This window comes from Gymnoscopelus braueri (genome assembly GCF_963280865.1).
Source record: "Gymnoscopelus braueri genome assembly, chromosome: 24".
Classification (NCBI taxonomy): Eukaryota; Metazoa; Chordata; class Actinopteri; order Myctophiformes; family Myctophidae; genus Gymnoscopelus; species Gymnoscopelus braueri.
Window position 1 is genome coordinate 8676900 of NC_137626.1, and position 27300 is coordinate 8704199.

General features: G+C 43.4%; 1 protein-coding gene and 1 long non-coding RNA gene across 2 annotated transcripts in view; one reads left to right on the forward strand and one right to left on the reverse strand.

The window, feature by feature from the left end:
• The window catches only part of LOC308080286, a 408660-nt gene that overhangs the window by 109232 nt on the left and 272128 nt on the right, over nucleotides 1-27300 (forward strand). The gene's annotated exons all lie outside the window — the stretch shown is intronic.
• Nucleotides 57-27300, reverse strand: LOC308080261 (sodium/potassium-transporting ATPase subunit alpha-1). Its single transcript, XM_080422041.1, has 23 exons — nucleotides 27101-27300; nucleotides 26109-26231; nucleotides 19739-19798; nucleotides 17077-17178; nucleotides 16392-16493; nucleotides 16160-16273; nucleotides 15783-15917; nucleotides 15172-15289; nucleotides 14350-14618; nucleotides 13025-13333; nucleotides 10313-10447; nucleotides 9009-9201; nucleotides 7706-7881; nucleotides 7274-7410; nucleotides 6130-6280; nucleotides 5694-5862; nucleotides 5319-5473; nucleotides 4923-5046; nucleotides 4406-4551; nucleotides 3684-3814; nucleotides 3411-3512; nucleotides 1646-1737; nucleotides 57-294 (listed from the first exon to the last, which is right to left on the reverse strand). The coding sequence occupies exons 1-23, from the start codon at nucleotides 27110-27112 to the stop codon at nucleotides 266-268; spliced, it is 3084 nt and encodes a 1027-aa protein (XP_080278167.1). The 5' UTR covers nucleotides 27113-27300; the 3' UTR covers nucleotides 57-265.

Here is a 27300-nt window from a genome sequence, read left to right on the forward strand (position 1 = left end):
ACAGACCAAAACGAGACACTGTCCAAGACAAAGAAAACTCCCAAGTCACGTCCATGTAAAATGGTGCAGATAGGTTTTATTGTGAACCAACACTTTTGTGAGCATCATGTCCTTAAACACATCCAATGTTTTTGTCTTCTTTGGACTGACTGAACAGATTGGACATAGATAATGTAACATGGCAGTAAATAAAATACAAAAAAACGACAGAAAAACGTTGAATGCTTCCTCCGAGGACGGCGAGGAAGGACTCCGTCAGGTCGACTCAGTAGTACGTTTCTAGTTCCACCCAACCTAGAAAAGAGCAAGAGGAGACAGGATTAGGAGGGCGGTTCGCTTCGCTATTTTTCATCAGTCTGGTCCTCAAAACAATAACCCTGTACGTTTCTGCAAATTGCAAAAAACGTTTCTTAATGCTATCGTGAGATAACGTTTCTAGATGCAGACCATGTGGACTCAATCCTAGTTTATTTCTTTTTTTACTTTGACGTACATTATAACTATTATTTACTATTCTGTCCCCATCTGTATCTCGAATGGTGATGAATCGGCAGCAGTGTGGCTTTGCACCGCTCGGCGCGGCCGCTTGTGTGCTTTCACACACAAATCCTGCAGTCGGACTTTTGCGGGCAAAAGCTCACGTTTCATCCTGTGCTCGGGATTCAAAGATTTTAAATCATCCGCCCCTCCAGTCGGCAGCAAAACGCACTCTCACAAGACAAAGTGTCTCTGCGATTTTCTCTTGCTCTTGGGCACTTGATGATGATGATGTTATCCTTTTTGGCCGGCATGCAGGGAGACACAAGATGTAGCTGGGCTGTGCGTCACCGAGGAGGAGCACCTTGAGGTCAAAAGTTTCCCCTGTAAGCCCCGGGGAGAGCGTGCAGCGCTATGGCAATGCCCGTCTCGAAGGCCTGATCGCCCCCAGGGTTGGTTCGCTGAGCACAAACACTCTCCCTGCTTCATACAGTCGTGGCACATTGTGTCATCCGCCCGAAAATAGCTCTAAATAAGGTCAACCGATGACACGACGACGTATCAAATCAGGCTTTATACCGTCAGGCACTGAGCAGTTGCACTGGAGCAGTTGTCGGTTAAATGCCTTGCTCAAGGGCTCTTCAACGGTGGGTATTGAGAGGTGGGGTGAGTGTCGCTCATTGGCTAACGGAACAACAATGTAAAAGGGCAGGGCTTCAACTCTCTGACCCCATCTGGCATACAGAGAGCATCATTCGACATGAATGGACCACACAATGTTCACTGATCTACAGTAGGTTGCGAGACACAGATGCGGCAGAAAATACACACGGACACACACACACACACACACACACACACACACACCTATGACTCAGCCTCAGGTTACTACCCTTGTAATGCATCAGTATTTTCTGTGTATTTACTAGTGGAGGAATCTACCACTGAGGGAGAACGCATTGAGGTCATTCATTGGTCACTATGCATGCCATTTCCAAATCCAGAGTGTTCAACCAACAACCTTCTGATTCCCTTTTTTTCTTTTTGCGTTTTTCATCCTGAATGAATCCAATGTCTGACACACACACACACACACACACACACACACACACACACACACACAATTTCCTCGCAAATAGCTCAAATAAAAAGAAGTGGTCTTTCTTACCGCCTGGGTTGCGTCTGAGGATGTATCTTCTAGCTTCATCATAAAGGAAGATGAGGAGGGAGTAAGGGAAGGCACAGAACCACCAACATGGTCTGAGATGGATGAATAGATGGAGGGAGGGAGGGAGGGGTGGATGGATGGGTACATAGACAAAGAGAGAGAGAGAGAGAAACTCGGTTACAACACTATGCAATTGTCAAAGAAGTACAAAAGTATTGGTATCAAAATGTACTTAAAAGTACCAAAAGTTAAAGTACTAAAATATTTGAAAATAGCAGATCTACAAGCTCACAACACGTCGCGTCGCGACGCGTTGTGAGCTCGTAGATCGGCTATTTTCAAATAGCCTAGGTATAAAATCAGGCTAAAGTGGTTAATGTATGTTTTATAATATAATAATTTATATCTGCAAAGTAACTAGTAACTTAAGTTTTCAAATAATTGTAGTGGCGTAAACGTACAATATTTGCCTCTGAGATGTAGTGGAGTAGAAGTAAAAGTATAGACAATTGGAAATGCTAATACAGTAAAGTAAAAGTACCTCAAAATTGTACTTAAAGTGAGCACAGCACACACAACACTGTGGGTGAATGAAAGCTTCACGAATGGAGACAAAAAGCTTGATTTTTGGGATCAAACGTAATGAGGGAGCATTTAATGTCATTTGAAATGGATCTACAGTAATTCAAATATTGTTATCTCGAGATTATGAACTACCCAGATAAGGTATTTAGGGTGTAAAATGATCTGGACTACAGAGGCGTACATGCGACTTTGAGTATCTAGAGCAAAGCGCTATTTAAATTGCATGTATTATTTATATGCCTGTCTCGTGCAGTTTACTGTTGACTGTTCACTGTTTGTTTATATGCAAGCGGGAAACGCACATAAACGACAGCATCTCCACGATGACACAGTTACCTGGCACAAGGCCTATACAGCAGTGGTTCTCAAACCTTTTCATGTCAAGGACCCACAAAATTATATGTATTTGGCCGCGGACCCCCCCATCTCAAAACATTTAGTTCCAGGGACCCCCCAGAAGCAAAGATTTGAGTTATAAATGTTCGCTTTAAAAAATAATACATTCAAAGATTTGCACACATTTTCACGATAAAAAAAAATAGCAGATCTACAAGCTCGTTTTTTTAACAAATTTTGCTAGGGACCCCCTGGTACCCCGCCAAGGACCTCTGGGGGTCCCCGGACCCCACTTTGAGAACCAATGCTATACAGTACAATGCAAATGCACTCGGAACATTTTAGGAGAAGACGGTCTATTTTAAAGTCCTCGTTTTCCCAGCAGAGCGGGACGCTCTCAGGTTTTGTGGCAGAAAGTTTCGGTTCGTTTTCACTTTATAAAATGTGCAGCAGCAGTAATGATGTCTTATCCCCGCCACGCTTCGTTTGCCTGCTCCAAACGTGATGAAAGCGAGCGGCTTTGTAGTTCTGTAATTACCAACCCCCAGTGGAGTTAATTAAAATAGGGTCATGTTTTCTCCCCGTTCCGCTTTTTTGTCTTATTGAAAATGTAAAATCGGGATTTGCATGAGATTGTTTTGGAGAAAGCTTGGTCACTGGAAGACCAATTATTAGCGTGTCACACTGATTGGACAAAATGTGGTGGGTCGATGTGTGTGTGTCGACTGCTGCTAAACAGGGGTGTAAAGTAACAAAGTGCATTTACTCAAGTGCTATACTTAACGGGTACATTGTGTGTGTGTGTGTGTGTGTGTGTGGGTGTGTGTGTGTGTGTGTTACTCACTTTAGGGGGTACATTCTGAGTGCAACGTCCATGCCAGGGCAGTAGGACAGGAAAGCAGCCAGGGCTGTCTCCTCAAACAGTCCAAAGATGAGAATGCGATTCCTGAGTGAAGAAAAGGCCAACAATACAGTTAACAACGATAACAATTTAAAACCCAATTATGCTTTCCCGGCGAGCGACATGAAGCATAAGTGTCTCATTCCTGGTACAACAAACAAAGTAACCACTAATATGTACAAAATCTTGGCGTATATATTCAGTGTATGGACGTACTTCATTCCCTGCTGGAGGATGGAGTTCCTCCTGGTCTTACAGATGATCAGATCGGCCCACTGCACGACCACGATGCTGGCGAAGAACGCCGTGTGACAGGTGAACTCTACGATCTTTCTGCGCTCGTACGTCTGGCGGAGCAAAAAACAAAGGAGAACAAGAGTTAGAGGATGTTCGAGTCGAGAAGGCGGTCCCCGTGCCGTTAGCTTTAAGCATCGCTTCGTATTCATGAAGAGCTTTAGTGTTGTTAGCCATGGTTTATTCGCTGTCGGCATTATTACACAGTCCCAATTATTCGAGATCATCGCAAATTATTTTGCATAATCCTCCAAATCATTTATATTCATCTGTACGAATTCACCTGTTGGAAAATATCCATACAATTTCTAAAATAGTGGAAATAGCAGATCTACAAATCTAAATGTATTGAATATATGGCCCGTTTTGGCCATTATACATTATTTATTTTTGATTATTGTTGCCAGTCATTATCAGTAATTTCTTTCTATATTTAAGATATTTGTCATATCTGCCCTATGCAGTGTTTACTAACCCTAACCCGTTTATTTTGTTCCCAATGTTCAATGCCAAAAACACAATTAAACCGTTAATCGCAATTATTTGTAAGACCGTTAATCGTCAAGTAAAATGTCATGATCGTGACGACAGGCCTGGCAGCACATCCATCCACTGATGGCAGGATTACTGTTAAAGTTACTGACCCATTGCTGTCCATAGCTGTCCTCCAGGTCGTTGAGGGTCTTGTCGTCCCAGTTCATTCTGATCCCCAGCAGGTCCATGGGGAGGAAGCCGTTTTCGGCCAGGATTACAAAGTATGTGAAGAACCCTGCTGTGGCCTGCATCATACCTGTGGGAGAGAGACAGAGACAGAGAGAGAGAGAGACAGAGAGAGAGGGATTTTTTTTTATTGAGGTCGATTCTACCAAATGCCTTCTAAAATCAGTAATTCTCACACTTTCAAGATTTTTCAAAAATGTTCAGAAATAGCAGATGTACAAGTTCGAGCTTGTACACCTGCTATTTTTGAATAGCCAACACAAAAAATCTAAAATGACACAGATGCTTTACCAGTTTTAATAATGGGTGATAAAAAAATACGCTTCTCAATTATTCGATTAATAAAAAAACTAATAGATAGAATAATCTGTAAGAAAATAATCGTTAATTAGCAGCCCTATATTCTCTCTCTCTTGCTTCACTGATGTCATCATATCTTACCGATCTGCCCGTAAGCTATGCTGATGAGCCTTTCATTGACCAGCTTGTCTGTTTTGGGGTTTCGGGGCTGTCTCTTCATGATGTCGCTCTCGGCTTCTTCATAAGCCAGGGAGATGGCGGGGACCTGAGAGGGACACGACGGCAAGGATTAGACACAGAGTCATATGGTAAGAAGGAAAACAACGTAACAATGTATATGTTTTAGACAGAAGACAGTCACGGAAGCACTATGTGCTTCATAGGGTAAACAAAGACAAACTAAATGTTCTGTTCTTGTGTGAAAGCCATTAAGCCAAGCTTTTCTACAGTGTGGCTCTATAGGAGTCTGATGTATTATTACTATTATGGGAGGCTAGCGTCTTTAGCATATTCCACCATCCATCCAAAAAAGCTCACCATGTCAGTTCCCAGGTCGATACAGAGGATGGTGACGGTTCCCAGAGGCAGGGGGATGTTGGCGATGATGAACAGAAGGAAAGGTGAGATCTCTGGAATGTTACTGGTCAGGGTGTAGGCGATGGACTTCTTCAAGTTGTCGAAGATCAGGCGACCTGCAAGACAAAAAGGGAGGGAACCTTTAGTGTGTGAACGCTAAAACATATTGCAACACGTGTGTGTGTGTGTGTGTGTGTGTGTGTGTGTGTGTGTGTGTGTGTGTGTGTGTGTGTGTGTGTGTGTGTGTGTGTGTGTGTTTGGTCTGGTCTGCTGTTTCATTTGCCATTCCAACTACCCAAAGCAATGCCTGTCTGACAGGTTGGATCTCAAACTCACCCTCTTCCACTCCAGTGACGATGGAAGCAAAGTTATCGTCCAGCAGGATCATGTCAGCCGCCTGCTTGGAGACGTCGGAGCCAGCGATGCCCATGGCGATGCCGATGTCGGCCTTCTTCAGGGCAGGAGAGTCATTCACACCGTCACCTGTCACGGCCACAATGGCGCCCTGCAGAGAAAAGAGAGAGACATTTCAGACTTTTTGCAAACCAACCAAGGGGAGTGCCCTTTCTGCATTAGCTATGCACAATAGATAGCTAGATTTTCAAGCCGGAAGTGAAGCCCGGCCCACGCATATACGCTCCAATCACACACAGCCAGCGATCCTAATTGTTCAATCTGTGCAATCTATATAATAAGCAGAAAAGTAGTTATAATAGGTTCTACATAATAAATATAAGTAAAATAGAAAAAAAAAGTGTATAATAATGGTTACCTGTCTCTGACAGCCCTCCACAATGATGAGTTTCTGCTGAGGGGAGGTTCTGGCGAACACGATCTCAGTGTGGTATTTCAGGATGTCGTCCAACACGTCCGGTGTCATGTCCTTCAGCTCTCCACCGTGGACCACGCAGGCCTTGGCGTCTCTGGAGGTGAAAAGAAAAAGAAAACGCCGTCAGAAAACGCCGCCTCTACGCTGACATTCACTTTTTCAAACGGAAAGACAAAGTGATGCACGGAGGAGGGAGGAGGAAGACATGGCAACATAAAGGAAAGAACCAGGAAGTCAATACATGAAACTGAGGAAAGACAACACAGGCCTCTGTATCCCGCGGAGTTGGAAAACATTGTTATTGGCAACAAAAAAGCTGGATTTGGCTGGATTTTGTTTAACGTATGAGAGACAGACAGAGGGAGAAAGACCGACGTCTATAGATCCCGAGGGATATTCAGCCAGTGCCTGACTGGCAGTAAATGAATCCCTGGCTTCTGCCTGCACAGTTACGTATTTATTTCCAAGAAATAAACGAGGAACCGAGTGGGTTCAGGTTCAGGAACCTCAGAGCACAGAGTTGGATTGATGTGTGGTGTTGTTGCCTCTCTGGCTCAGCAGATTGCACTCAGGCCTCGGCCCGGCCCGGCGTTGCCAACGCGCTTATTCAATTTGGCCTCCATTAGCGCTAATTAATTGTCTCCCAGTCGTAACAGGCCAGCCCCACATACAGTATAATAAACGTTAAGTTTGTCCAGTTTACTCTAAAACAAAACACATTTCAGAAGCAGTTGGAGGCCTCGGTTTAGGTGACCAGAAATAGGTCAATTACCGATCAAATTCTTAACCCATTGCTTTTAAAAAATAGCAGATAAACAAGCTTGCAGCGAGCTTGTATATCTGCAATTTTTTTATTTTTTTTAACAAAGCTTGAATAATTTTGAATTACGAAAGAGTGAGAGAACTATTTGTGGAATCGGGCTCAGGTCTTAAAGTAGTTGTTCACCCCAAAGGATCTCCATGAATTCAAGGCTTCATGGGGTGTGTAATTGATAGAAAATAAGCATTTTTTTGGGTGAACTACTCCTTTAAAAGGGTTCAAGCTTATGGTTTCAAATAAATGAATTAATGAGCGAGGCTGACATACCTTGGGTTGACCTCTGACAGTGGGACGTTCAGACGCGCGGCGATGTCCTCAACGGTCTCGTTGCCTTCAGAGATGATGCCGACGCCCTTAGCGATGGCCTTGGCTGTGATTGGATGATCACCTGTCACCATGATAACCTGAGGGCGGAGGAGATAGGGTTACAAACGAACCTCAGCCGAGCTGCAGAGTGGGAAAAGTCCCAAAAGGTTTTGTTGTGAGCTTGTAGATCGGCTATTTTCAAATGGCTGGCAAAAACAAAACAATATCCGTGAATTCAAGTCTCCATGGGGGGACTAATCGATAAAAAAAAAAGGTATTTTCGAGGTGAACTATCCCTAAGGAATTAAAATGATAAATGAGTACCAACGTCTGAAGGATGAGAGGATCAGAAAGTGGACAAAGCAGGAAAAGAGGGAGTTTACGGTGCGTTACCTTGATTCCGGCGCTCCTGCATTTGCCCACGGCGTCGGGCACGGCGGCACGGGGAGGGTCGATCATGGACATGAGGCCCACGAAGCACAGGTTCTCCGTGGGGAAGTTCACCTCCTCTGTGTCGAAGGAGAAGCCGTCTGGGAACTGGTCGTCTGGGAGGTGGAGATGGCAGAAACCTGGACAGGACAGAGATAAATTATTATTATTAAAACCGGGAAAGCATCTCTGTCATTTTAGAATTTTGCGTTGGCCATTAAAAAATTGCTCTACAAGCTCTATGCTTTTTTAAAATCGTGACAATTTGTGCAAATCTTTGAATGTATATGTTTTAACATTTGTGTTAACATTTTTAACTCAAATCTTTTGCTTCTGGGGGGGGGGGGGGGGTCCCCTGGAACTAAATATTTTTTAGATTGTTGGTCCGCAGCCAAATACATATAATTTTTGGGTGGTCTGAACACCACTGATATAGAAACATACGTTTTTCATAAAACTGTACATTTGTAGAATCGGACTCGGGTCTTAATTGGTTAAAAATCTAAAAAGAGAAACAGGAAACAATGGGGGCTATGGCATTCTAAGGCAGTGACAGCTTTTTGGTCCAAAAAGGGGGGAAAGCAACTGTAAAAATTGCCGCATTTGTTATGTTGCAATAATCTCTTGCGTCAGGGAAATTAAAGCTTCCACTAGAAAGTTTTCCATATTTCATTATTATTCATAATTAGTTTTACATATTGGCGGCCCCCAGGTGGCAGAGAGAGGTAACTGTTTTCGATAATCACAGCAACTTTCATACCTGCTCATGTAAAATGTACAGTATTTTATTAGGGGGAGATGGGCTGATCTTATATGTTTTCAATGCCTTATGTGTACTAGTATCTTTGCTTACAAATCGTGCTTTAGAAGACCAAGGGCCCTATCTTCTTGCCTTACCCTAAATCTACAAGCTCATCAACGTATCGATGTAGATCGGCTATTTGAACCGTTTTAAAACGTTTTTCAAAATAGTTAAAAAAAAACTAATTGGCATTTAGGGTACGATAGGGCCCCAAGTCTAGAATAAATCATAAAGTGTGCAACGTAAAACCTAATAAAAATAAATGGAAGAACATAGTTGAGTTAACCCGTGTTATGTATATTTTTATATTTCAACCTTCCAATAGGGAACTTCTAAGACGAGTCCCTGCGGGTCAGAATTAAGTACTTTAATGCCTGCAAAACAGATGGATGTTTCTTGGGGCCAAGAAGCGAGTCCAGCACCTGGACGTTTTATTTTCTTCTTCTTCTCCTTTTTGTTTCTTACCCAGCACTCTCTCTCCCAGTCCTCCGAGCTCCACGTAGGCGTTCTGGAAGGCGTCCTTCAACTCGTCGTCCAGAGCCTGCTCTTTGCCCTGGACCAGGATGGTGGAGCATCGATCCAGGATCCTCTCTGGGGCGCCCTTCATCACCAGCAGGTGCTTGGTCTCGCCGGGGGTGACGTTCTTGTGAACGGAGAGCTGGAAGAACCAAAGAAACGAAGACAAGACGACAACATTTGTTTAGAAATACTGAAAATAGCAGATCTACGTCTACAGTACCAGGTCACAATGTGTCGCGATTCTACACATTGTGAGACATTTATGCATAACATTTATACAAATGTTTTTATTTTATTTTGTACTGTAGCACTTTGAGATTAGTATTATTATGTAAAGTGCAATATAAATAAAAAGTATTATCATTATTATTATTACTTTAGCTTGACACTCTTGTATGATGTATGAAGTAGGGCATTAAATGACCAAGAAATAATAATAATAAACATAAAAAGTTGACATTTGGAGATACAGGTTTTCTGCCCGACAACAAAGATATGTTAGCTGTGGATAGGAAGTTGTGAACAATGTTCTGCTAATGTGCTTTTGCAAGCTTAGTCAGCGTCAGCTGAGCTGTGTGGTTCGCTGTGATTGGTCTATATTTTGTGGGGCCAGAGATCCAGTGATGTGTAAGACAAGCTCTGTTCTAGATGGCAAAAATGTTGTTCTCTTAAAAGGAGTAGATCACCCCAAAAGAAATTGCTTAATATTTCTATCAATTACCCATCCCACGAAGCCTTGAATTTATGGAGATTTGTGTCAAACGACAGATTTTTGGGCGGTGAAACCGCCCCTATAAGTGAGGTTTGGATATTTGTACAACAAATCCTGCGCTGTGATTGGCCAAAAATGTACCCCGCCTAACCCTGCACCGTGATTGGCCAATCACAGTCTATTCAGGACTGTGATTGGCCAGTGTCACATGACACATGTGCATAGCCCTATATAAGAAACCATAACTTAAAAAAAAACATAAATTTGTTTTTTTTAAGTTATGTTTTTTTCCATCATAAAGAGTGTTTCAATAAATGTATTTATTTTTTGTACATGATTGGTTGACTCCATTCAGTATTGTGATTAGCTAGCAAGACACCGCCCACTTCACACAGGGTGTGATTTTTTAAAAACATCTCCTTTAAATCAAGGCTTCATGGTGCGTGTAATTGATAGAAAATAAGTACTTTTTTGGTTGAACTACTCCCTTAAAAAGAATCCCTTAATAGCACGTTGGTTCCGGGTTGATTGTGGTTACCTGGTACTTGTTGGTGGAGTTGAACGGAATCTCGGCGGACTTGTTGTAATTCTCTCTCATGTCTCTGACCGATCCACAGCACAGCTCAATGCATTTCAGCAGGGCAGACTCTGAGGCGTCTCCGGCCACGTCTCTCTGTTGACAAAGACAAAACATCACGTGGTCAACGATAAATGATAAATGAAACATGCATTAAAGTCAGACATTATCATTATCATTACTGCATTCCCACCAGACAGGAAACGATGCATGCATGCTTAGGAAATAAGGGATGCCAAATGCGGACGCACAGTAGCTAATGGCAGCAACACGCCTAAACATAGCAATATGGTTTGAGGAGTTGTATCTAAGCCACTGTGAGTTTTATTACAGACATAATCCAGCGGTAGCAAGAGGATGAGTATGCTGCATGTAGCTTGTTTGTTAGCCGCCCGTTTGCTAAACTGAAATGGAACAATGGGATCCGATTTGCTCTAATAAAACTCACTTCGAGTGACCACCAGTCACCACAAGGTGTCGCCACACTACCACGGGCCACTGTTGTTGTAGTACCTTACTGGCTCACCTGCCAGTGAGGAGCCCCCACCGGGAGTACATAGACACATCCGTCCTACTCCTCCCGTTGAACAACCCCCCCCCCCCACTCCCCCCGCTGACAGGCTCCGCCCCAGCCCGTAGGAGTTACACAGTGCGACAAAAATCACCCTCCCCGCCTGGCTTCCCTCCGCCGGCCGAACATGGTCGATTGTGTTTGTGTAAATGCTTGGCCAAGCCAGATTCGAACCCTTAGACTCTGTGACGGTGGGCAGGTCCTTTACCCATGCGCCACCCGAGTGCCCCCCGAGTGCCCGCCATGACAAAGCATTTCTGATACGTTGCAAAATAGAAAAAGAATCTTGCGCCACCAGGGTGCTCCCTAGAGGAAATGATTAGATTAATGAATTAACTGAGTGCAAGACTGTTGTAAATGATGTAGCTGTTAGTCTATCTATCTGTGAATACTGTAGTTGTCCACCAGGGGGACTGAAAACGCAGCAAGTCATTGTAGACCAGTAATAGATTGCTTGTAGACCAGCTATAGCCCAGTAGAGACACATTTCTACTCTGTCATCTTTCTCTCTGCTTGCTAACCTCGCTAATTGCTTGGGTTTTCCTTTCTAAAGCCGATGGGTCTAAACCCCCCGAGGCTCTGGCCATTACTTCACTAATAGACTTTGAGTTATAGCGTGTTTTTGCCAGGGCTGTCTGGAGAGCAGCTTGGACTATTTGTGTGATTCCAGTCACTTTCATCACGCCAAAATGAACCCGTGACCAAAACCCAATTATGTCGGAACATTTAATCAACACAGGCCTTAAAGAGATAGTTCACCCAAAAAAAATATATTCTTTGATCGATTAGTCACCCAATGGAGACTTGAATTCATCGATATTTTGTTTTTTTTGTCACATTCCTAAGTCAATATTTGATGACCAGGAACGGTAGGCAGAGGTTCCGGTAGGAGACACAAAGGAGACTCTTTGTGTCTCCTACCGGAACCGCTGCCGGTCATTAAATTATTGGCTTAGGAATGCGACAAAAACAAAAAGAATATCCACGAATTCAAGTCTCCATGGGGTGACTAATCGATAGGAAAAAAGTCATTTTGGGGGTGAACTATCCCTTTAAATGCAGTCTGCTACTTGCCCACAAAAATCTAAAGTGAATTTAACCCTTCGTGCAAACAGCAGGAAGGGTATACTGGACCCATGGCTTAGTATAGGAAGCAGGAAATATTATATCGTTTGCTTACAACAACAGATAATAGGATTAGGATTTCGGCTTCGTAATAACATCCACACATAGATTTTTCTTAATTGGTGGCTTGACATTAGTTAGTTAGTTGACGTGACATTAGTTGACGTGACCTAACACGTGTTCCTTTTATCAAACGGGGGTTTGGCGGATGGAGTTTCAGAGACAATAAACGCCAAAGCTTTCCCCCCCCCCCCGACAGGTTTACGCTGATTGATTATCTTTTTCTCTTTTCCACCGTTCAATTATTCAACACCCTTTTGTTCTGCTGTCAATGGGTGAAGCAGAGCAAACAGCTGAGGTTGTTTTGTTGTGTTTGTCAATTAGTTCCCTTCTGAAATGAATGGGTGGGTCATCATGGCGTGTACTGTAAGACCAGGCGGTCGGTCAGGCTGTGTTGATTTCGTCGACTAAAACTGACGAAAAATGTTCGTCGACTACCTTTTTTTCACTGACGAAAACGACATAAACACTATGTCTATGATGACTAAGACTACGACTAAATATATTGACAATTTCGTCAACAAATAAAAGCTAGACTAAAATGTTAGGGAGGGACTATTGGTGGAGAAGAGATCCAGTAGAACTAAAAGACAAGTCATTTTATGTTTGGTTGCGCTCGGGTGTTGCGTTCTGAAAATAGCAGATCTACTGTACAAGCTCACAAAGCGTCGCAGCGCGACGCGTTGTGAGCTTGTAGATCGGCTATTTTCAGCATGCAACCAAGTGTAAAATCAGCCATTACAACGCCATCAAGGCACCGCCAAAATGCATTTTAGTCGACTAAATCAACTGTACATTTAGTCGACTAAAATCTTATGATATTTAGTCGGCGAAAACTAGACAAAAACTGAAACATTTCAGATGACTAAAATATGATAAAAATTTGCTGTCAAAATCAACACTGTGGTCGGGCATACCTTGAGGATGGGCACGTTGGACTGCTCCGCCAGGAAGACGGCGCGGTTGCACAGGCCGGCGATCCTGGCCAGCGCTCCCCATGTGGCGGAGCTCCTGTCGAAGGAGGTGCCGCTCTGGTTCTCCGTGGTGTCGGCCTCGTGGATCTGGTTGTCGAACCACATGTGGGCCACGGTCATCCTGTTCTGGGTCAGCGTGCCTGTCTTGTCGGAGCAGATGGTGGAGGTGGAGCCCAAGGTCTCTACGGCCTCCAGGTTCTTCACCAGACAGTTCTTCTTGGCCATGCGCTTGGCGGTGAGGGTCAGACACACCTGGGGAGGTGGAACAGAACATTCGGTTATCAGCCAAAATCCCTCAACAGCGACACCCGCAGTATTTTTTTCATTGCAGCTGAAAAGGCCTCAGAGGAAATAACCTGCCATGGCTCACTGGAGTGGATTTTTCAGTTAAAACCTTTTAATACACGTTTGAAGGACCATGATAAAGACTTTTAATGTTAATGTAATTGAATGTCATGAAACCTTTAACATTTAGTGTTGATGTCGCAGATCCCGAGGTTTTCCTCTATTTTCAGACACACACACACACAAGGCTGTGTTTCATTCACACAAGGCACAAGGCTGTGTTTTAATCCATGTTTTGGTTCTCTTGATCAAGAGCTTGTGACTGTTACCTTATGAGCTTATCTACGGCTTTAGAATATGACTAGTACAGCTTTCAATAGGGAGTGAGTCAAACTGTATTTATAGAGAACCTTTAGAGACCTAGAACTTAGAGTTTGTAACTAGAGTAACAAGGGCTCACATACGTTTCAAGGCATTGCTTAAAACATCCAACATCAAAGATTCAGACGCTTCTGCCGTAAGTTTACGAGGTGTCAGGTTTAGGTTTACTACCATCTCAACGGTCTTTAGCGAAAAAATGAAGAACTAAAACGAGGAGATGAAGCGTATCTAATGATAAAGGATTTAGAATAATAAAATGTTCTCTGCTTTCTGTCGCTTTTTGGCGAAAACAACCCACATTCAACTGCCCACAACTATGGATTGTATTATCGCGGACGCACAAATATTTACGAGATATCTACGAGATTCGGCTACGTCTTTTAAAGCAATCGGCGCGGGGATCTTTGAGAAGACAAATATTCTATGATTTTTCAAAGGTTAGCAAAAACGCTCGGAATCGTTGGCAAGGGCAGCTGATTAGATTGATGTTTAACTCTGGCAGTCAACGAGTTAATATAGGACAAGGTTAAATCTCAGGCGGAGCCGAGGTGGCCATCACAACGCGGCCGAGACGACGGACAGATCAAACATCGGTGACTCACGGTGACGGTGGCCAGCAGACCCTCGGGCACGTTGGCGACGATGATGCCGATGAGGAAGATGACGGCCTCCAGCCAGCCATACCCGAGGATGAGCGAGAGGACGAAGAAGGACACGCCCAGGAAGACGGCCACGCCGGTGATGATGTGGATGAAGTGCTCGATCTCCTTGGCGATGGGGGTCTTGCCTCCGTCCAGGCTGGAGGCCAGCGTGGCGATGCGACCCATGACCGTGCGGTCTCCCGTGCTGATGACGATGCCCCTGGCGGTACCTTAGGGAGCCAGACGAGACGGTTTAGCTTAGTTTCGCCTGTTAGGTCCATATACTTAAAATTAAAGGCTGACAGGATAGAAGCAAAATAATCGGTTATGGGGATCACATTGCGGTTCAAAACGATGATTTTACAGGTATTATGTCCAGTCTTATGACTCACAACAAAAGTCAAAGGTGTTTCGAAATGATAAGAATGGCCGTCATACGAATGAATGAATAACAGATGATTTCAAGATATATGTCATTGTTTCCATTTGCAACAAACCTATTTAAACACAATGACCTCTGACTAAGGGTCTGACTAATTATTTTTGGTTTACCTTGGAGCTGATAAACAAACGTGTAATGAACTTAACATCGAACACATTTTGCTGGGGGCAAACACTGTAAAGAATATTCTTAATTTAATCACATCTTACGTAAACAACTATGTGCTACTTCAGTGGTCATTTGCAATATGTCAGCCACTGCTGATGTCTTGGCCTTCAACACAGACCATGGCAGAGTATGTTAAGCTCAAAGTGTGACACCATGACAGATTGTCCTTTTACCTTCAACGCAGTTAGTGGAGAAGAAAGCAATGTTCCTGGTCTCGAGGGGGTTGTCGTTGGAGAAGTCTGGGGAGCGGGTCTGGGGCTCTGATTCACCGGTCAGGGAGGAGTTGTCCACCTGGAAGAAAGGGAATTGTTTTTTACCGGAAAAGAATAGAACACTATTTCGGAACCAGACAGAACTGAATCAAAAACAATATTTATGTCATAGGAAAAAACTAAACTGCATTAAGTGGTGAATAATACATATTGGAGATATTGTTACACATAAAGATATTTTTTCCAAATTGTCCAATAAGATTAGAGTCACAGTGTTTTATGCATTTATGCAAGTGGTAAAACAAAAAATCTACTTTGAGATAAAAAACAACTTTATGAACTGACAAGGGTGTGTTTTGTTTGGACAAAAGGTTTGCTTTGACAAAAATCATACAGCATGCTTAACAGGAAGCAGGAAACAGTAGACATTCCACTTCAGGGAAGTTCTGGGGATGTTTCAGTATTTAGGTAAAAAAAAACTAAAGATGCTGCAGCATGCTGCCTCTCCAGCCCACAAAGAGAACAGTTTGTGGGTGAAGCAGTGACATGAGATCATCTCTGAGGTTCCAAACCTTGCAGCCGTGGGCAGAGATGATACGCAAGTCAGCGGGGATCCGGTCGCCACCTTTCACCTCCACCAGATCTCCGGCCACCACTTCTTCCGCATTGATCTGCTTCTTCTCGCCGTCACGGACGACCAGGGCTTGCTACAAAGACCAAAGACACACACACATTAAAAAAAAAGTGATTTACGACTATGTTTTCATTGTCATTTTGTACAATGAATGACATTAACATGTAAAGAGGCCTCAGGCTCAGGAAACCCAGGTTCTTGTCTCTTGCTATGCTGTCCAATAGTGGTAGTATAGACTATAGAAGGCAACTTTTCTTTAAATATTCTGTCATTGCAGAGGATGGTCCTGGAATGAAGGGTCATGAAGGAACTCACCTGAGGAACCAGGTTCTTGAAGGAGTCCATGATCTTGGAGCTCTTGGCCTCTTGGTAGTAGGAGAAACATCCAGTGATGATGACCACAGCAGATAGTACGACACCGAGGTACAACTGCGCGTACGAGAGGAGGAAGAGGAGGCCTGATCACATATATATACCAACTACAAAGTCAATGTACCAAGTAAGAAGGGGAAAAAAACAGCTACGGTCTTAGAGAACGACCCCTTACGTTATCATTGGCCGGTTCATCTTCAGACGCAGCCTGGATTCCGTAAGCCAGGAAACAGAGGATCGCGCCGATCCACAGGAGCGTGGAGAAACCGCCAAATAGCTGTCAAAAAAACACAATTGATCACATTCATCAGTGTCTTAGGGGTCACATTGATTGATTGACTGTATAGACATGAAGGTTGTTATACTGTAGTTAACTTAAAATGAACTAAAAACTAAAACCAGGTGTGGGAAAAGGAAAAAGAAAAACTGAAGGAAAAACTAAAACTAAAACGAGTTTAAATAATAAAAAAAATAACGATTTATTTTAAATATAATTTATACATATTTTTTTTATATAAAAAAAAAAGAATGAAACAAATCAATAAGTGATATAAACTCAGAGACAGCTGGCAGGCCCTCCTCTCGGTCTGAACGCATCACAACAGGACATTCAAATGCAAACAAGCCTCTCCAGATGAGAACGCCCACACAGCCACTGACCTCAACTCTAAAGGATTTAGTGGGCAGTGCCTCAGCACACAGTGAGCGAACCTCTGCCTCACACATTTTTGAATATTATTCAAAACAAACAAAACCTCAGGACCACAAATGAAGGCACTTTTTGCGCGTCCATACAGTCCCGTTCCCACAATACCGTTTCAAGTTCCCAGACTTTTTAGTGTTATTTTCTTTTCTTTTACCTGCCGACAGAACTTGACCCACTCTGGAGTGGTGGGGGGAGGGGTGAGGGCGTTGAGGCCGTCACGTGCCAAGACCTCCTTTGCCCTGGAGGAGGAGAGACCCTGGAGAGAGGAGAGAGAGAGAGAGAGACAGAGAGAGAGAGAGAGAGAGAGAGAGTCAGGGGTGTCATGCAGATAACACATAACTGCAGCACAAAGTGGACAAACAAGTGCGTATAGATAGCAGCAAGTAGGGCTATCGAGATTAAACATTTAAGTTAACAATTTGATTGTGTTTTTGGCATTGAATATATGAATACAAACTTAATTTCTGTTTGTCCTTTTAGGCTTCGTAAAATTGCACAGGTCAGATTATGACAAATAACTTAAATATCAAAATAAATTACTGACATATTTAATAATGTTATACTATACCACTACTATACTACTAAAAATAGCAGAAATAGTAGATCTACAAGCTTACAATGCGTCACAAGCAGCACACAGAGAACAGCATTTCCTAGCAAAGGAGTTGCGTTTTTTTTCCCCATAATTAAAAATGTTCCCGGGTCTTCTCCCCCAAAAACCAGTCAAACCCGTCAGATAGGTCCAGTAACCCCCCCCCCCCCAGTCTAGTCGGTGTGAAACCCGACGACAGACAGACAGACTACTTTGTCTTTTGTGTGTTGTGTGTTATCAGGAATAGGTTCCCTTGTCTTTCTCTCTCTCTTTTAGACAAGGACCTCCGCGGTTGTCGGATTACAGTCCCGACCGTGGGGAGAGAGAGAGAGAGAGACGGAACAACAACAACACCTTCGCCTCACCCACAGGGGAGGAAATTTCACTAAAGCTTTCAAATTACAGCTTCCGTCACTGCTCTGTGTAATTAGAGAGTATAACAACAACATGTAACCTATGCTTAATTGTGCGCCGTGCCTGTGATACAGGAAAACAACTACGCTACGCTGCTAAGCTGGGTCCTGTGTGTTCATTTAACTCGCCGAGTAAAAAAATGAAAGCTGCAATCATTAAAGAGGCACTATGTAACTTTCCTCTTTGAACCCGGTTTCCTGCGCAAGTGCTGCCGCTTTTTATTTTTACCATTGAGCTAATAGAGCCTGCCTGCTTGCTCAGGGGATAAATTGAATCTTGACCATCAGGTCAAACTTCGTGTCAGATCCTGTGTCTAGGTGAGACGTGACCTTTGACACGATCTAAATGTCTCAATAGAAGAGAACCTCAATTGTTTCACACCTGGCAAAGTCCTGAGGGCTACCCGGTGTAACTCAGCAGATACTCATTTTACACACTAAGGCAGGGGTCTTCAACAGGGGGTCCGGGACCCCTAGGGGGTCCTCAGAGCTCCTATAGGGGGTCCGCCAAATCTTTGTGTGATAGGATTTCGTTTTTTTTACATTAACCACTTGAACCCTAGAATTCCTTTTCCGAGGGGAACATTAGCCGAAAATAGCAGATCTACAAGCTCTCAACGCCTCGCGCTGCGAGGCGTTGAGAGCTTGTAGATCGGCTATTTTTGGCAAAGAGGCTATAGGTGTAGAGAGAAAAAAATAGCAGACTAAGTAAAAAAAAAAACTTTAATCTGAAACACAATTTTATACAATATAGAGTAGGGGGTCCCTGCTTCATCTCTCTCTCAGCTAGGGGGTCCTTGGCCTGAAAACGTTGAAGACCCCTGCACTAAGGAGATAGATGAAATGTTTTTGTTGAATTCTGGAACGGTCCGTCCCTCTCTTATCAATCAATCGCACTAAAATGTTCGCAGCACCAGATTAAACGGTACACTGGGTGCTGTAATGCTGCACCAAAAAAAAAAGCTCAGTGTTAAGGCAACCCCCGATTAGTGCGCCGATACGGGTCCATTTGGTTTCCATTCTGTACACTATTCAGGGGGTTGGTTAAATAAACGCTGGGACTCTGCTGCATGCGGAACAGGGTGTGGCGAACGGGGGAGTGTAAAGCGAAACGTCTCCGTTGGCTGGGCGCCAGTTTTAGTTGAACATAACTTACTGTTGGTCAATAAGCACACTGTTCCCGTGTGAATGGAGCCCTTGTTACGAGGGCCACATCGAGACCGATCCCATTTCAGCCATCGTTCGCTCAGGTACAGCAAAAACTGAGGCACTGAGGGCTGCCATTGTGTGTGTGTGTGTGTGTGTGTGTGTGTGTGTGTGTGTGTGTGTGTGTGTGTGTGTGTGTGTGTGTGTGTGTGTGTGTGTGTGTCATGTGTCCTTGGATTGAGGTTTTCCACCTCGCTATGTGTTGCTAATTCAACTCAACTGGTTGCCATTGACCATAATAGTTCCCAAGGACCAAAGGAAGATTATGCTTTTGCAAAATGCCAGGAATGCAGTCAAGAGGATGTTCTTTGCTATACTTTGCTAACTTAGGAGAAACTAACCCCCCCCCCTCACATCCACTACTTTCTTAAACATTAGCCCCCCCCCCACACACACACACACACACACACACACACACACACACACACACACACTCATGTCAGTCTAACCCTGCCTATCTTTATTGTCACTAGGCCATCGCAGCAGAATGTTTTATTGACTCTGTGAGGAAACAGTCGTCACATTCACTAAGGTCGCAGGGGTCAAGGGGAGTCGTTCAAAGGAACAAACAGAAGACACACACACACACGAAAACCCCTACTCACCCTGTTGAGGTCAGTTCCAAACTTCCTGTGGAGTTCATCTAAGGTCAACTTGTGATCATCCTGTGGACAGAGAGAGAGAGATTGGAGACATTAATCAAGGCACAAATAAAACCATCCCTGTCATTTAAAACATGCAGATATGATCCGCTTTGGACCACAGGGGCTTAAAAAAAACGTCCAGTCACTCCCCTCTGTGGGACTGCCATCATGACACAGCAACAAAACAAAAAAACCCTTAGTAGGGATTGTGGACGGACGCATTTCTTTAACATTGTGATTCTGAGATGAGTCAAAGCAGATCTTTGAGAACTCCCTGCCAAGCATGCGAGGTATAAACAATCAACCGCAGGCACTCGCCTGTGAATATTGTACCGCTGCATTAGAGGTTTCATATCGTGTAAATACTGAACAGCGGTGGAAAAAAGTACTATAATTTTTTTTACTTAAGTAAAAGTATCAATGCTGCAATGTAGAAATACTCTGTGACAAGGTAAAAGTACGTAATTCAAAATGTACTTGAGTAAAAGTACAAAAGTATTGGTAACTAAATGGACTTAAAGTACCGACAGAAAAAGTACTCATTATGCAAGAATGTCCCATTTCAAGTGTTCAAATGTATAAAGATCTTTTGAAAATAGCAGATCTACAAGCTCACAATGCGTCGCATCGCGACGCATTGTGAGCTTGTAGATCGGCTATTTTCAAATGGCCTAAATGTATATAGGGCTGAAGTGGTTAATGTATGTTTTGTAATAATAATCAAAATCTACAAAGTAACTAGTAACTAAAGTTTTCAAATAATTGTAGTGGAGTAAATATATATAGTATAATATTTGCCTCTGAGATGTAGTGGAGTAGAAGTAAAAGTACTGCAAATTGGAAATACTCCAGTAAAGTAAAAAATACCTCATAATCGCACTTAAGTACAGTACTTACTGTAAGTAAATGTACTTAGTTACTTTCCACCGCTGCTTGCCTGTGAATATTGTACTGCTGCATTAGTGGTTTCATATTGTGTATATGTCACAGGGAAAATGGCATTCCAGGGAAAATGACAGGGGAGCGCTTGTTTTATAGGCACGGGGCGGTGCTGCGAGGCGGGGCTTTGATGCGAGGACGACGACCACAACAACAACATACTAACCAGGAAGCTTCGCTAGGGGAACGCTGAAAATAAAATGGATAATATGAGAGAAATACTCAAGTAAAGTACGAATACCTCAAAATTGTACTTGAGTAAATCTACTTTGTTACTTTGCACCACTAGTACAAGCCTCAGTGGCGCACTTCGATAATCATTGGACTCCCCACCCACTACCACTGGGAGCCGGGGTTTGACTCCAGCTTGGGACATTACTTTTTCAAACAACCGCGGACTACTTTTTTTTCGCTGATAAAGTATAGTTTTGGACCATGACGGAAGGCGCTCCGACTTAGCAGACCTTGAGGCAGAGGAGTCGCGCCCGAGCGCCTCCAGGCGCGAGTGCCCGCGACGACCTGCCGATGGTCTGCTAGTCGACTTAAGCGCCGTCCGAGTTATGTACCGATAGGCACAGAATCGTAAATGATGTTGTGTGGGGACTGCGTTTGCCCCAAGTGCCACTCACTGCACTAACATAGCCCGCCAGGCCCGCCCCCTGGAGTGTGTGTGTGTGTGTGTGTGTGTGTGTGTGTGTGGATGTGTGTGTACACGCGCGCGTGTGCGCATGCGTGTGTGCGTGCTGGTTTGTGCATGCGTGCGTGTGTGGTGTGGGGCTCATGTCTGGCTTGCATTGCCCTCTAGCGTTGATTCTACAGAATTGCATGAGGGGCATGAAAACAAGCGTACCCCTTTCAATTTCCCTGGAATGCCATTTTCCCTGTAACATATATACTATATACTGAACCTGACAAAGAGCAGCTGAGGTTGACTATACGGAAAAACAAACCCAACCTTTTTCCCAGTGTGCAGGTGGAGGATTTGTTTCCATTTTGTTTATAGTTGTGTCACGATAAACACTCGTTAACAATGCTGGCAAAATGTGAGAAAGAAAAAAATTCCCATGAAGAGAAATTATTGCTTTTTTTTGTTTTTTCTTCAGGCAATTAATTGGCTTCTTGTGATGCAACGTTGAAGATATTTGTATTGTTACATCTTATGCACAAGGCAACACATAAGAGTATTATAATTCTATCATTAAAAAAAACATAGTAGCAGCAATAATAATAACAGATAAATAATAAAGAAACAATAATATAAATAACAACAGCAATAGCAAATAGCGTGGTCTCTGTTCTGGTGGGCAAGCCGTTGAGCAAACAATAAATCAATTATCGGGTTTGTTTTTCATTTCTTAGCGACAGCGACGTCAATATTGTTGGACTCCTCTAAAACTTTCCGTTCACTGTGCTCCATCACGGTGCACAACATCACCCCGGATGGGTCTGCACTCGCTCTGGCCAACGCTCGCTTTGTTTTTTTCCCAGCATCCTCCTCCTCTCTCTCTGGATTTGTACACACTCACAGTAACGCTGATATAAACCACACGGCTCTTCGCCCTGACCTTCCTGGGTCGCTCGCTGAGTTATCGTTATGTTTGGTATTTAGTTTTGCGTCTTTAAAAGGATAAAAGTCATGTCTCTGGGTGAACATAAACATGATCTTTTTCCCCTGCACGGCGAGGAGGAAATTGAAATAATTGCTAGTTTCCGCTTCTAGCCTCAAAGCAACTTGAATCCCTAGTGATAATTTATCCGTTTGTAACTCGGGGAATGTAGAAATGTAACCAAATGGACCCTACCGGGTCCATTTGGTTACATTTCTACATTCCCCGAGTTAAAACAGCGTCTATATATAGCGGCACTAACAGTTTCCTTTCAACTTTGATCCATTTTTGACGGGTCACCGACTGCAACTGCACACCGCCGCACTCAGCGGCCGTACGGTTTCCTCTTTTGGTCTCGGCTGGACTTTGATGGCGCCATAATCATTAACGCGTACAACTACAGAGGACTCTGTCACTCCGTTACTACTGTCTGAGAGATTAGCATTCTTCAGATATGGATGAACCCTTACACATGACTTCCATAGGTCCCATCCAAACACGTTAAAGGAATAGTTCACCCACATTTCTTTTTTCTTCTATCGATTAGTCACCCCATTTTTTTGTCGCATTCCTAAGCCAATAATTTGATGACCAGTGGGACCGGTAGGCAGCGGTTCCGGTAGGAGACACAAAGGAGACTCTTTGTGTCTCCTACCGGAACCGCTGCCAGTCATCAAATTATTGGCTTATAGGAATGCGACAAAAACAAAAACAGATCCATGAATTCAAGTCTCCATGGGGTGACTAATCGATAGGAAAAAAGTCATTTTGGGGGTGAACTATGCCTTTAAATACATTTCAATGTCCTGTAAAAAAATGTTCACGCCCCAAAATACTGAGGGTGACATTATTCAGTGACATAATTGTTTTGTCTTTGGATCATTGAAGCTATTCAGCAGCACTCAAAAAAGGTCAATTGGAGTTTGTTTTTTTTACACACAGATTTGAATATAGTTGCCATGGTGCAATAATTCCCTTTGTCGGCCGGGGCCGGTTGGACTTTGAGTTTTAGTGACGTTGTATGGGGAGCAATAATCATTAATATGTCAACGGGAGGTGATTTTATGACTTAATAGACAAGCCACACGGGATCACAGCCTTACTCAATGACTCTGTGGAGGGCACTGGGGAATAGGGAATGTCACACTTCTCTCCAGTTTTCTCTTGATTTAGCTTTACCCTTTATGTCCTTATAGGTGAAATCTTCAAAAACAGCAAATGTCGCCGATCTATAAGCTCACAGCGTGTCACCTCGGGACACTTTGCGAGCTTGTAGATCGGAAGTTTTCACCATTTATGAAAGTATAACTCAGGAGGTGGTTCAGGTGTTGAATAAGCCATGTCAAAGACAATGCATGGCACAATGAAAGACATAATAATGGCATATTAATGGCAAATATAATCTATCATCATGTCTTTTCCCAGTTGCAGGATAAATGACCTTTCTAGGGAGATACAAGGCTTCCCCCAGACACTGGCAAACTACACCGTGACTCAATGACTTTTGAAGGGCACTTTCCAGCATACATTAACGCAGGGATTCTCACTATTTTGAAACTTTAAAAAAAATGAAAACTATATCTTTGGGACCCTAAACTATTAACCCATTGAATCCAGGAACGCATGTCTGTCATTTCAGATTTCTTTGGCTATTCAAAAATAGCAGATATACAATGAGCTTTTAAAATCTGCTATTTTTGAAAAATCATGAAAATGTGTGCAAATCTTTGAATATATGTTTTTTAAATTGAACATTTGTAAAATATTTTGTTCTAGAGATGCCCTAGAAGCAAAGATTTGAGTTACAAATGTTTGCTTTTAAAGATATACACTCAAAGATTTGCACAACTTTTCACGATTTTTTCAAAAATAGCAGATCTACAAGCTCATAGCGCGGCACTCGGTGCCGCGCTATGAGCTTGTAGAGCTGCTATTTTTGAATAGCCAAAGAAATCTAAAAATGACAGAGATGTGTTCCAGGATTCAATGGGTTAAGTAAAATCCTCAGAGTTAATTTAACTCTGAAAGTGTACAAATGGACCCATAAGGGTCCATTTGCACACTCTCAGAGTTAAACAGTGCATTAACATTCCATATAATACTTAGTTATGATACATGGAGATGAGTGTATTAGGACTTGCTATGAATGCTAAGTCCATTGTGAGGACTGTCGACTTTCAACGACCTTGCCAAGGGCACAGGCTAAAAAGCCCCCATCTGCAGAGGCTTACAGGAGCACCGTGACATGTAGAACTTTAACATTAACACAATAAAGATAGATCAGGGTATATAGCCGAGGGACAAACAATATAGAAGCCTTTCTTCCCTCATAATAATGCCACAGCTCTGCTAATAAGGGCAATAAAAAAGACGACTTCATTGGAGGCCACAGAGTAGTGTTCACTAATCAGAACATCAACGTGTTACTTTGACACGGTTAATATGCCGCGTATAAATCATTGAAAACAGGTTCATGTTTCAACAAGGAGGGGCTTTATTAGCGCCGTAACTGTTCCTGAACTTTGAGAGCCTCTGGGCTTCACTCGCAACTCAACGACCTTGGCAATGACCTTGGCTGATGACTGCTGCATGCGGGGGGGGGGGGGGGGGGGGGGGACAGAGAGCTCGCTGACCTTGCATTGCTAATTAAACCACAGCGGATCATTCAACAACGCTGAACCTGCCTCCACACAAGTATCCCACGCACACCGTGTGCCTCGGAGTTGGAACGCTCAATCTGGATGGAGTACGTGGCTATTATGGCTTAAGGAAAATTACGAGTTCCTTAATAACACCATGGCTGAAGATCGTGCGCGCCATCGGCTGCGCTGCACCGTAGGTAGTGATCTTTTTAAGAAAAACGCTGGCTAGACGCAGTATGGCATTTCCTCCCAACCCTGACAACAACATTGTAATTATCACTCGGTGTCTCGGGAATCGAGCAAAACAACATCCACACGCAGAGGGAGCACCGAACACCCGTCATGGGGAGTTACTCTCTAGAATAACGTTTGGGAAAACGACAACCTAAAACAAATACTACGACGACACCAGTTGTATGATGCCGTCTCTGACTCCTGAGTGCAAAAGTTGACATCTAGGGGTCTATTTTTACACTTCACAGGAGTACAGTTAACACTTAGTGCTTAGTGACAGCTGATTTACACATTGTCAAAGGGGGAAGAGTAACGCTTTGTCGGCACATGGATGCCACAGCTGTCCGAGACCATTCAAAATCAATCCACTAGCCAGTGAAAGGACCAACCCCCCCCCTTTAATTAGTTTGGCCTTTTCTTAACCAACTCAGTGACTGACTGACCTCTCCCCTAAGTGACTTGAAGTAAACAGTAACATCCAGTACCGTTTAGCATTTATCTCAGATGGACAGATGGAACATTTTGGGGTTTGCCATCTGTACCACTCTCTGCGTCACGCTGTGAAGGAGCTTGGACTCGTCTCATAATAACCTAAGCGGTAAAGTCCGGTCTTTGAATATATATATTTTTCAAAGCGAACATTTGTAAAATGTTTTGTTCCAGGGATTTGAGTTACAAATGTTTGCTTAAAAAATATATATATATATACTCAAAGATTTGCAAAACTTTTCAAAAATAGCAGATCTACAAAGCTCATAGCGCGGAGTGCCGCGCTATGAGCTTGTATATCTGCTATTTTTGAATAGCCAAAGAAAGAAGCGGTAAAGTTTACCAGCTTGTGGGGGGGGGAGGGGAGGGGGGGTGATTTTGTGTGGTGTTTTTTTTTCTTTCTTCTCTCATCGTACTCACCATGTCCACCTCTTTCTTCAACTCGTCCATGTTCATCCTCTTCGCCTCCTTCTTCTGCTTCTTGGTCTGCTTCTTCTTGCCATCCTCGGAGGTGGCCGCCAGCTTGTACTCATCTTTACCCCTCTGTTAAAAAAAAAAGGAGACAAGGAAGAGTTGTTTAGTTATTTGTGAGGATATAGGGAAAGGGAGATTTTTTTTTTAAACACACATAGCTCTGTGGCTTTTTTACAGCAGCAGCAACTTCCAGCACTTCCTCGTTGAAAGCGGCGCAGTGCCAGCCAGCCACACGTTTTTTTTTTCTCTCCCCCTTCTTTCAAACACAGCACTTGTGTCAACTCCTGTTACGAAAGTACTTTCAGGATTATCAGGATTTTCTAGTCCTTAGTTCGTGCCCCCCGCCCCCCCCCCCCCCCCCCCCCCCCCCCCGCCTCACCCACCTCAGCCCCATTTCAAAATCCCCTCTTATAATATCCTGTAAAAACAGTCACACACACACACACACACAGAAAAGCAGGTCAACCGTTTTGTTTTCGTGATAAAGGTTTTTCGAAATGCAAACAGAGAGATTATGTTTTGAGGAAAAGTTTGCTTGTGAGGGCACTCTCCCCCCACACACACACACAACCACAGAAACACACACACACACACACACACAAAGTGTCACGCTGAACCAATAACTCATGACGCGAACCGACCGTGAACTCAACAGCTTGTTACAGGAAACACATGAGGGAAACAAGAATGAAGAACGTGCCATATAGAATGGAACGAAGGAATTATGAATCCAAAAAAAATACATCCCATAATCTGGACCCACACAAACTTTGTTTGTGTGGGTCCAGATTAGGGGATGTTTCTGTGGTTCAGTTTAAGAACCAGGGAATCACAATGAGAAACCAAGTCAAAAAGTTAAAGAAAACAAGGTCAGAAAGTTAAATAAACAAACACAAAACACACACATGAAAGAGAAGAGGAAAAATAAAGCTACTTACTCCGAGCCCCATGGTTGCAGCAAGGCAGGTCTAGGGGGAAGAGACGCACAAAATCCAAAATATGCTTTATGAACCCTTCACTCCGCCTCTCTCTCTCTCTCTCTCTCTCTCCTCTCACTCTCTCTCTCACTGTGTGTGAGAGTGTGTGAGTGACTTGTGTGTCTTCCTTCCTTTCCTCACAGGAGACGAGCAGACGGGTG